The sequence below is a fragment of the Lepisosteus platostomus genome, chromosome 13 (assembly GCF_059453375.1).
Source record: "Lepisosteus platostomus isolate fLepPlt1 chromosome 13, fLepPlt1.hap1, whole genome shotgun sequence".
Lineage (NCBI taxonomy): Eukaryota > Metazoa > Chordata > Actinopteri > Semionotiformes > Lepisosteidae > Lepisosteus > Lepisosteus platostomus.
This window is the reverse complement of record NC_142623.1, coordinates 25563941-25576637: the sequence shown is the minus strand read 5'-3', so window position 1 is coordinate 25576637 and position 12697 is coordinate 25563941. Positions and strand designations below refer to the sequence as shown.

Sequence of the window (12697 nt, the reverse complement as noted above, 5' to 3'; positions counted from 1 at the left end):
AAAGAAATGTTTGTTAAAAAAAAGTCATGGTTCCACAGTGGGATTCGATCACAGACCGTGTGTTATGGGAGTCAGGAACCTAACCCACAGCGCCACCGGCAAGGTCACATGCAGAGTACTGAAAAAGCACTAGAGAAACATTATCAACAGACAATGTACAGCGTGTACTATTCTTGTGTTGTGGTACATTAATATAATTATATCGTTAGTAATTTCTTTAGATAGGCGATTCCATATTAGTGGGATCTCCTATTCTTTTTATGCTCGGGCACTAAGATTTCCCTTCAGTGGTAAAATTCCATATAAATATTCAATCCTTAAACGGGCACAGTTAAGACATTAAATATACATACTGTATACAGTACAGTTTGCATACGGTAATATGTTTATGTTCCTAAATCAATCTCTTTTATGAGCATGTGAAAAGCATGGTGAATCGATTCTCAAACATTACTGTACTTTGCATGATTGGAAACAAATGCGTGATTGCGAAATGCTGTGGTGTTACTTTTACAAAGACGGTCAATGAAAAAAAGAATGTGGACCAGAGCAATACTTTGAGTTTACACTTACAGCTTGTCCAAGGTCATTCATTATTAATACTATTAGTAATATCTTCGTTAAAGACTTTGGCGACAGCTCAAACATGAGAGGTTGAGCTTTATTAGCTCCACTTTGCAGAAATTCCGGATACTATTATTTTGCTTGCGGTATTATAGGAGAACTCGCGGTAGACTGCGTACAGCGCACCGGAAAATAATGCGGTATCGCCCGCGCATTTTGAATGGCTGCATCTGTATATGATTGTAATTTTAAACAGCTCACCTATCAAAGTGTGGAAAAACGATTTCACAGGAGATCACTTAAGTATTTAAAAGATAGATATGTTAACAATTTCTTTAACATAGTGAGCTCTCTAATGATGTTTGAATGTTATAGTTAATTCTTAGTTGCAAACATCATACATCCCTGTTACTCAGTATATCGTTTACTGTCATGTTAATTGTGATCAGTTTGTTGAGTTGTTTTGTTTTATAGGGAAAAGTGGGGGAACCAGGATTAGATGTAAGTACAGTATGTTTATGTTCATGTATCTGTTTGAGAGAAAATTGTGTTTTTAGAAGTTTTTATAGCTGGTGCAATTTTTAATGTATTTTTCTAGTGAAACCGTACAAAAGTGATAGATCCTCTGCATGTAAGTAAATAGGTAGTGTGGTGAAATTGGTCTCTTTAGTTAAGTACTGCAACTTCTTGTTAGAAAATTGTCTTAAAAATGTCAGGTTATCATCTGCATTAAAAATAAAAAGTAAATAATAGTTGTATAAGGGGGTGCTTTCTTTAGACAGTATGGATTGCACTGTTCTGGGAAGATTCCCGTGAACGCATCCATATAGTATTTGGCCAGCAGGCTTAAATAATGGCATCTCCAGATGTCCAAAAAGATGACAAGCCACAAACCTGAGAGCAGGACCTTTTGTTATTTGCAGGGCTTCCCTGGCCTGAGAGGTGAAAAGGGCGAACGAGGAGAGAGAGGCGAGAAGGTGGGATGACTCCAGAATTTTTTGTCCTTTTGGTTTTGCTTTGCTACAGCTTTGGTCTGTTGATAGAAAACAACAGCACTAATGTCTTTCTACAAAGTGGTTCATGTTAGATAAAGGATCTGACATACAGATGAAGCCATTCAAAACGAGCAGTGGTATGCTGCAGTACAACGTGGTGGGCGTGTCGCATCCAAACTCCTCATTTCGCGTCATGCTGCACTCTACCATATGCAAATTAGATTATGTTAATAGTATCCGGAATCACCTTGTAAAACCGCCAGGTGGAGCTAATAAAGTTTAACGCATTTGAGCTGTCACCAGAAAACACCCGGTTTCGAATCCCAATCACTGCTGAGTGACAGTCTTTATTCAGTTAAGAATTTAAGTTGTATACTCTTTAGACTTTAAATTTAAACTGTGTATTAGAGCATGTTAATCATTATACATTAAAAAGTTGGTATATTTTATGAAAGCAAGATTGCTCAGTTGGACAAAAGTACACAACCTACCATCTTTATCATAAATATTTTAATTATGCAGGAATATTTTAAGCATCAAAGATATTACTAATAGTACTAATAATGAATGACCTTGGACAAGCTGTAGACTCAACGTATTACCCTGGTCCACATTTTTTGTAACCGTCTTTGTAAACGAAAATACTTTAGTTTTTCATTGACAAAAAGTAACACCACAGCATTTCGTTGATCTGATCACATATTCGTTTCCAATCATACAAGGTAAATTTTGAGAATCTCTGATTCACCATGCCTTTCACATGCTCTTAAACTATATTAATTTAGGAACATAAACAAATTATGTAAACTGTATATTGCTGGTATTGGTAGTTTAAAGAAAAAATACACACCAGTATTCCATTTTTCCCTAAACATTTTAAGCATAAAAGTCTTACATGTGGTTATTTCGGAAACGTTTTTACGTGCTCCTTCTGACCATGTTACTGTACGTTTATATACAGTACTTTGTGAGAAAAGTGATAGTGATAGTTTAAAGCTTTTCTGTGAATACGCTCAATATTGGAGTAAACAAAAGCATACTTTTAGTATTTGATTAATAGGGAATATAATATATATTATATCTACGTATCTAAAGAAATTAATAATGATATAATTATATTCATGTACTGTAGCACAAACAGTAGTATAAGACTATAAGCTGTTTCAGTGCTTGTCACGTGACTGCGTCAGTGGCGTGATGGCTTAAGTGACCGACTTATAACACTGAGGTTGGGTATTCAAATCCAGCTCATTTATTAATAACAATTAATTTCAAACTGCTACTGATATAATTACTGATAATAAATAATATTGACAGTATATTGAATTTGTTGGTCTTTCTAAATATCACAAAACATTCAAAGTTAAGTGATTACCATTTTCCAGGAATACTTGTGCTTGTTATCACAGTAAAAGAAACTCATACTTTTCAGAATTTAATTATTATTTTGGAAATGTTTTTACGTGCTCCTTCTGACCATATTGTTTATATACTTTGTGAGAAAAGTGATATTTTAACCTTTACTGCGAATATGCTTGCTATCGGAGTAAACAAAAGCATACTTTTAGAATTTGACTAATAGGGAATATAATATGGAATTGTGTTATCTAAAGAGCATGCATGATAACGCAGTGACGTCACCGCATTTCTCTCTGAATAGCTACTAAATAGGCAGTGAAAACATTTGTCTGTCTTTCCGTGGGGGTTAGGGGAACTGTCTTTCATTGGAAGGTACGCCTATTCTACTCTGAGAATGCCCGTGGTCTTTTCACTGATAAACGTGTGTTAACAAAAACTACAGTATGTTAAAGAGTTGTTAAACCAGTTTTTATTTATTTTTTGACACAGCCTGCTAGAGCACCACAATTCACACTCAACTACATCACAGATCACAGATCAGTCCCAGTGTGTGAGATATTGCTTTCTGATCTGTGCTTGATCTTTGATCTGAGCTTTAATAGAGAGCTTATCTCTATTGATATAACTATCGAGTGGTATTAAATGCAACTTTTTTGTATAGATGACACTTTTCTAAAATGTATTTAAAAATTAAAACAATTGGCACGCCTGTAGCTTTTTCACGAAACCTCCTAGAGTTACAAAAACACTTGCTGTGTGTACAAAGTACATGGTGACTGTTTTCACAGCCTTCACTTCGTCGCTTTTAAGCCATTTTTTACCACGCTCGAATATTCTTCTGTCCATATCTTTGGAAGGGAAACACAGAAAGCCTTTAAACCAAATGCATTTTAAAGACCATAACTTTTCACAGCCTCCACATAAATTAGTGAGCTAATTCTCTTTTTTTAAACCTCCGGTTTTTCATTGATGCATAATTATGCACTTACTGGAACCCGGGGGGACCGCTGTGTACACACATTCACAACGCGAGGAATACTGATCAATAGAGCTTCGTGCGAAAAACCCATATATCACCATAGGAAGCAGAACAGCGCAGCCTGAAACGGCCGAAACATTGTGTTGTCTTTCTTCTCTTTTCAGCATGGAATAAACCTATTACTTGTTCCTTTGCAGCCTCCGCATGCTGTATGCGGCTACCCACCTGTATTAAACCTATTTCACTCGGTAGTTTAAACTAAGTGTAAAGTGCTATGAGGAAAAAAAGTCTCAGCTGGAGCACATCTGCAATAGGAAGCAACCAGTTTGACATGTACAGTAAAGTGTGACATCTCTGGAGCATCGAGTATATATCCAAAAGTGTGAGCTCATTTGCAAGGCTATTAAGGTTGATTGAGTTACTGTAACAGTCCGGGTGTGGTGAGTTTCTACTGTCTCCTGACTGTCTTAGGCGAAAGGAACCTGTCTTTCATTGGAAGACAATGAACCTATTCTGCTCGTATATGAGAATATAATATAAATACACCAAGGGATTGGGATGAGTTCACATTACAAAAAAATCAGCGAGCCTGCACTACAGCGGCCATAGTATGGAGACAAATAATTTTTACGGGAAGAGACATGGTGCTTCAGCTGCCTGTGTGCATTAAACAAGAGAGTGTGGCATTACTTTTTGTCAATGAAAAAGTGCGGGGTGCGGGGGGCTGAAAAATGCCAGGTGTACTGAAAAATAAAGCACCGTTTTTCATTCAACGAGTGCCTGAGTCACTGTGTCCGTCCTATATAATAATGCCACAATATTATAAACGCCCATAGGCTGGGCAATCGAATGTTTTAATTTTAAAAAAAGAAATGAAAAATGAGATGTAATGATGTGTTCCTGCTTAGAAATTGACTTAGACTTTAAAAGCGATAAACACAAATTTCGATAGTTAATAACCACTTTTTGTGCACGAAAAACGGGTGATTTTTCTTTCTCGTCATCCGATCTTTCCTGGAAAAATGTATTTTATGTGTCGCAAAAAACTGACTTTAACAAAATATATTTACTAATCCTTTCACCTGCCAATCTACCTGAATGCCTAAATATGTGAGAAGCCCTCCGTGAAGCCAAAAGAACCACAACTGAACGAGTTTTGACAATAAGAGATAGAAGACAGAAATAATAAGAGAGTCTCCATTAGCCCCATTTTAAATTAATTATGATTAATTAATTAAATGCCTTTATTGATTCACAATCTGACAATGCAACGTAAATCATTATTTTTGTTTTCTAAGTATCTTAATTAACTTTCAGCATAGCTTTTTCTCCATTTAGATTTATTTTTCAAACCATCACTAAACAAAGCAGGAGCGTATTGTGATTCCTCTTGGGATCAAATGTGGAAAGATTAGATTGTGGTCGTTATTTTTAATTTTTTTTTTCAGAAAAGTGTAATCTATACTAAAAAGCTGTATTTATTTAATACCATTTGATAGTTATATTATTAGACATAAGAATTCAAGTTGATACTGTTTATACTTTTAGTCATTTTAAACTGTTATACAGCATCTTACACATCAAACATGAAAAAGTCAGTATATTTTATAAAAGCAAGATTGCTCAGTTGGACAGTATAAAGCAAGTATGTTTTTTAATGTTTGTAATCGCTATCCTTGCAAGTACAAACACAACATTAACTGGAATGCTACAGAACCCTAAACAGACAATACACACTAGCCAAATATACAGTAGCTGTGTCAGTCTTCTGTGTAAAAAAATCACGGACATCATGATTTGAACATCATTGGGTGTTGTTTTTAAAAAGCTGTTGAGTAAAGAATATTAATTTTCATTTGTGTATGCTTTAAGTTTCACTTTGTTTATTTCTCACCTGCTGCAATTTGGGCACAAAAGGGTTAAAAAGAAAGTCAGATAGGCAGGGGGAAGGTTGAGTTGTGAAACTGTTACCTGTCCTGGATAAAGCGGTTAGAAAATAGGTGGATTTACACCTGTGAAAAGTGTTCCAATTTTAATGCGATACGATTATTCATAAAAAATGATCTTGTATGGTCTGTAAACTGAAAATGTATGAAGGAGACATGTTGAGCATCGCCTCTTTTTAAACTTGGAAGAACATTCCAATGTTAATGCGACACTGAAGATATTATTAATAACCTTTTAAATCTGAAGGGAGATCTAAAGGGATTTACATGGCATAGGTCCCTGCTAGCTATTCAGAGGGAAAGACGGTGACGTCACCACGCAGGCAAGCGGACAAACCCTCTAATGTCGGGCGAATGTGTTAAATATATTTAGATCTTTGAATTAATATTGTTATTGATTTCTTTAGCCTCACAACATTGTCCAATAATACTCTTCTTGTGTCTAATTTTTAGTTAAGCAGGATTTGAGCTACAGAACATAAAAAACAGGATTAACTTTTTTCAGATATTGATGATAATGATATCAGTAGCAGTTTGAAACTATTCATTGTTATTAATGACTTAGATTCTAACATGTTGTGATATTTAGAAATATAAGAAATTCAAATGAGTGTCCATAATATTGCTATTTTGCTATTGCTATTTTGGTTTTGAAAGAAATGTTTATTTGTTAAAAGAAAATTCGTGGCGATAGCTGGATTTGAACACCCGACCTCAGGGTTATAAGTCAATAGAAAGTCTTATACTACTGTTTGTGCTACAGTACATGCATATAATTATATCGTTATTAATTTCTTTAGATACACGATTCCATATTATATTCCCTATTAATAAAATTTTGTTTACTCTGATATCGAGCGTATTCGCAGAAAAGCCTAAAACTATAACTTTTCTCATGAAGTACTGTATATGAATGTACAGTAACATGGTCAGAAGGAGCATGTAAAAGCGTTTCCGAAATAACCACGTGTAAGACTTTGATGCTTAATATGTTTAGGGAGAAATGGAATACTGGTGTGTGTATATTTTCTTTAAACTACCAATACCAGCAATATACAGTTTACATAATATGTTTATGTTCCTAAATTAATATGATTTTATGACCTTCAGATGCATTATGCTCCTCTTCTTTTTATGCTCAGCTACTAAAATTTCCCTTTAGTTGTAAAATTCCATATAAATATTCAATATTAAGTAGATTAAAACATGCACAGTAAGGAGATTAAATGATTAAATCTTTTCACTACCGACCAATGCACCACGAGTGCCCCTGTCGGTCATTTTGGCCAGCAAATCACATACCACGGTATGGCGCGGTGGCTCGTGCGTGCAGTATGGGTTTGTACTGCGAACTTTGAATGGCTGCATCTGTATTGGTCTTTAAAACTGCCTAGATTCAAAACATTGCTACAGGGGATACTAAGTCTAGTCCTCACACCTGCTGGTTTTGTGTTCCAAGTTACAGAGCTCTTAGTTACATATCCAGCCATTCAAAATGAGCGAGTGGACGTAGCGCAACATACCGCAGGTTATTTTATAGGATTATAGTATCTGGAAAACCTTGTACCACCAGGTGGAGCTAGTAAAGCTTAATGTCTCATGTGCAGCATATGAGCAGAAAACGCTCGGTTTCGGATCCCGGTCACTGCTGAGGAACAATCTTTTTCCAATTAAGAATTTAAGTTGAATGTTGTTTAGACTTTTAATCCTTTTAAACTGTGTATTACAGAATGTGAAACATTAAAAAGTCAGTTTATTTTATAAAAGCAAGATTGCTCAGTTGGACAAAAGTACACAACCTTTCAACTTCTTCATAAATAATTTAATTATGCATCAAAGTGCATCTTTAACTTCGTAACTTACAGTGGGTTCTGGTTTTAACATGCTTGTTCTAACATTTTTAAGCATATATACTGTACTTCATGAAAAGATAAGATAACTTTAAAAGTAAAGATAATGTTTTATCATTTTCGAAGAATATGTACTGTATTAAGAAGACCACTTGCTGTTATTGTAAAAAGATAAATGTTGTAGTGATTTAACACCACTTGATAGTTTCACGATTCCATATTAATATAACTAAGCAGCTAAAGTATCACAAGCTGACGTTTTGGAAACATTTTGATATGCGTTTCTTTTTTTTTTAAATTATCTTTGTAGTGGTAATGAGCACTGTAATGTAGAGGGGCACTCAGGCGGTTCAAAGTGCGATCAGCGCATTCTCGGTCTATAGCCGAATACATAAATATAGTCCACTATTATACAGTAACTTTTTGTGAAAATGATGTCTCTTTCAGGTTTACATCCGAATTGAGAAAATCTATATTTTGTCTTAATCCAAATGTCAGCAGCCAGTAATCAGCCCAAAATTTAACTTTAAAATTAAAAAAACAACTTTAAACTGTAAATTGTACTGTACACTACTGCGCAGTCCAAAGACTTATTCTGGAAGGTTGTTTCTGGCAAAATTGGGTATGGTATGAGCGTGTATCTGGATGAATTATTATACGTGATGGTTTTGTGTTTAAGGATTTCTTCGTGGAAATCTTTAAGTTAAACAAGGGAGGGGGGGAATAGTATTTTTTTTTACACTTGCCAGTAATCGGAGAACAGCCTAACAACAAGATGGGCAAACAATTTTTTTTTATTTTTATAAACAAAATTAAATAAAAGATATAATGAAGTGTCCCTGCCTAACATCGCATGACTTTAAAAGCTGTAAAAAACTGGTTTAGATAGTTAAAAACCACTTTTTATGAGCGAAAAATGGGTGATGTTTCTTCCTCGTGATCAGCTTAGAATCTTTGTGTATGCTGTAAGATTTTAATTAAATGTTTAAAATATTTTTATTTAATAAACGCAACACATGTTTCGTACAACAATAACATCACATTCTCTTCTCTTCCTGTTATGTAGGACAGATCAGCTGGTCTTTTTTTCCCAATCAGAGGCTGTGAAAATACTGCCTCTACAGGGAGGCAGCACAGCCTGAGCTTTGTATAGCATGCAGTGCGAATGGCACCAATCGCGTCTGCATTTATCACTTAGTTTTTTTTAATTAAACAACGTAAATCATTATCTTTGTATTCTAAGTCCCTTAATTAACTTTAAGCATAGCTTTCTCACCATTTAGATTTATTTTTCATACCATCGTTAAACAAAGCAGGAGCGTATTGTACTTCCTAATGGCATTGCACGTGGAAAGATTAGATTGTAATCGTTTTTATTTTTTATGAATTTTAGCAAAGTGTCATCTGTACAAAAAAAAATTGTATTTATTTAATTCCACTTGATAGTTATATTAATATGGAAACATGTAGCTAAGCAGCTATAATAAAGATTACTTTATTAGCCATATACAATTTCTTGCATTTGAAATTTGTCTTTTCCGTATAGCCAATCTTTCTCTCCAGGAGACACACAGATAGGGAGAGAAGCTTGGGGTCAGAGCGCAGGATCAGCCATTTATACGGCGCCCCTGGAGCAGTTGGGGTTAAGGGCCTTGCTCAGGGGCCCAATGGAGTAGGATTCCTCTGGCGGCCATGGGATTTGAACCGGCAACCTTCCAGCCACAGGTGCAGATCCTTAGCCACAGTTATAGTCTCCTTGTAGTGGTAATGGACAAAGACTGCACCCAACAGTTCAAAGTATTACTCCTGTTTTGTTTCTTATATAGTGAATACATAAAAATAGTACAATATCATAGCTTGTTGTTGGCTCTGGCGTTAATTTGTGTATTCGGTTAAATTAAGTTTTGTGTTTAAGGATTTCTTCGCGAAATTCTTTCAGTTAAACAAAGTAGGGAAGAAGGGTTATTTTTACAATTGGCACTCCGAGATTCTGACTGATTTGATTCCTCTCATTTAGCTAAAACAGATAAAGAAATCATTCAGTAGTTATACAGATGCAGCCATTCAAAGTGCGCGGTACAGACACGTACCGGAGGTAATTGGCTACGGCGTCGTGCATCGTGACGCGCAATGACGCAAAATACCGCGGTGCGTGATTGGTTGACCGACAGGGGCACTCGTGGTCCGTTGGTCTGTCGTAGAAAGACTTACTGTAAACGTCTTTACTGTGCCCGTTGTAGATATTGAATTTTACCACTGAAGGGAAATCTTAGTAGCTGAGCATAAAAAGAATAGGAGCATACTGTAATGCGTGTGAAGGCCATAAACGATATTAATTTTGGAACATAAACATACAGTATATAGCTGGTCTTGGTACTTTAAAGAAAAAAATACACACCAGTATTCCATTTCTCCCTAAACATTGTAAGCTTCGAAGTCTTTAACTAACGTGATACCGGAGTCAACAAGCATACTTTTAGAATTTGATTAAAAGGGAATATAATATGGAATCGCGTATCTCAAGAATTTAATAACGGTATGATTATATCCGTGTACTGCGACAGGACTGCGTAGGGCTGTTTCGCCTGCCTGTTCATGCGAGCTGTCTTGTAGCCTACTGGTCTAGGTGCGTGACTACCAACTGGCAGGTTGTGTGTTTGAATCCAGCTGGTGCTGGACTTTTCTTTTAACAAACATTTCTTCGAAAAAATAGGTAAGCGATATTATGGACAATCAATTGACTTTTATATTTCAAAATATCGCAACATGATCGATATTTGCGATATTTTGAACATATCTTCCCTTCTGACAGCGGTTCCTGCTTCTATTGTGTGTGTGTGTGCAACAGAGTAAATTTTTATAGAGAAATGGAGGCTGGATAGTATGCGTTACAATATAAACATTTATATTGATTTAAATTGTGTTCTGATTTAAATCGCAAACGCGTGTTTAATTATGTGTTTTTTAATCATAATCAGGCTAATGCATTTCTACATTTTCTGTATGAACCAGCTTAGAGGTTCATACAGAAAGACAGCTTGTGTATAAATTGAGTGTAAGGTAATTTATGCTTCTAAAGTCATGGTCAGCATTTATTATTGTACTGTGCTGTAAACTTTTTCTGTGCCTAGTCACATTATTTTATAGCGTTTTTATTGCGTTATTAAATCCAGTGGCGCTGTGTGTTAGTTTCCTGACTCCCATTATTTAAACTGCGACACTGATCATTCACCTCTAAATAAACTTTATTTTATATAGCGTTTTAAGCGAATAGGTAATTAGATTGCTCATAAACATAATCGCTTTTTCTACATAAACACAGCGTGATTGCTCTCTGAAAATGCTTTTCCTTTATTTTTAAAGTAGGCTCAGATTTCAACTATAGATCGTATTATTATAAACTTTCTTGGAAAAATGTATTTTATGTAAACCATGTTTGCTATTAATTCATTTAGGGCTAAAATACGTTCATTGTCTTCCAATCGAGTCGAGTTGACATTGGAAGCCTGCCACACCCGGACTGTTAAACCAACGCATTAGCACGTCAAAGCCCATTGAGCCAGTATTGGCTTTAGTATTCCCCCCCTCTCCCCTCAATTCAATTCAATTCAAGGTGTTTTATTTGCATGACAGATGGGTACAAGCAGTGTTGGGTATGTATATTGTAACGGTTACGGCAGACAGGCACTGTGTAAGAGCCGGCGCACCAGAGCAGCGCACCGAGGGAGCGTCTGCATTTATAACTTAGTTTTTAAAATTAGTCAAGCAATATGAAGCATCTCCTTTTACTTAGTGCCTGAGCATAAAAAGAATAGGAGCATACTGCAACGCGTGTGAAGTCCATAAACGATATTAATTTTGGAACTTAAACATACAGTATATGGCTGGTCTCGGTACTTTAAAGAAAACATACACACCAGTATTCCATTTCTCCCTAAACATTTTAAGCATCGAAGTCTTTAACTAACGCGATACCGGAGTCAACAAGCATACTTTTAGAATTTGATTAAAAGGGAATATAATATGGAATCGCGTATCTCAAGAAATTAATAACGATATAATTATATTCATGTTGCAAAAGAACTGCAACGGACATAAAAACTCCCTTGCTTTTAACAGAGCGTTCCATAATTTCTAACTACGAAAATGCCAGGTGAAAGGATTTGTAAACATATTTTGTTAAAGCAAGTCAGTTTTTTCCGCAACACATAAAAGACATTTTTCCAAGAAAGTTTAGCCTTTGTCACTAATGAAACCACTAAATAAAGACATAAATATAGAAATCTTAAGATTGTTTTATTTAATGTTGGTAGCAGGATGAACTGTCAGAGTGTATATTTTGTCGCAGAGTTGCTGCAAGATGTTAACAGTGAAAAAGGTATTTAGAAATGAGTTATTTCAAGATGAAAATTTTCAGAATAATTGCAAATCTAGCAGGATAGAGAAAGCACAGAAACTGGCAGTTAGATTGATCAGATTAGTATGAAAAGTCATTTAGCAAAGGGAATGAGAAGAGTGACAAACTAGTATACTTTAGATCTTTTTTTCTGAACCAGGGAAAATCTGATCATGTTTCCCTATAACAATAATAAAAAACTTTATTTGATATATCACCATTAAAGGTGGCATCTCAAAGCAATACAGTAGATGTAAAAACAGATAAAAGGACCACAGATTACAAAGTAAATGCATATAAGAAAGACAAGCAGTTAGAGGTGCTACCAAAATTAGAAAATGAAGCAGATACAGACACTAAGTCTTCTGAAAAGAAAGGTTCTGAGGTTAGATTTAAACTGGCCCTGGTGCGTGTGTGTTTGTGTCTGTCTGTCCTGTGATGGACTGGCGCTATGTCCAGGGTGTATTCTGCCTTGTGTCCGTCGCTTACTGGGATAGGCTCCAAATCCTCTGTACTGGATAAAGAGATTAGAAATGGATGGAAGTAAAGGCACTGTGTGGATGGAACTATACACAGTGTTAGAAACCCACTATGAAATGGCAGCATCT

The 12697-nt window shown here is 35.6% G+C and overlaps 1 protein-coding gene across 1 annotated transcript in view; it reads left to right on the top strand.

Moving 5' to 3' along the window:
- col23a1b (collagen type XXIII alpha 1 chain b) overlaps positions 1–12697 on the top strand; it is a 117580-nt gene that overhangs the window by 79978 nt on the left and 24905 nt on the right. The window contains exons 25-26 of the mRNA XM_088603841.1: positions 1039–1065; positions 1488–1541. Coding sequence (XP_088459967.1) covers positions 1039–1065; positions 1488–1541 — 81 coding nt within the window. The remainder of the gene's footprint in view (positions 1–1038; positions 1066–1487; positions 1542–12697) is intronic.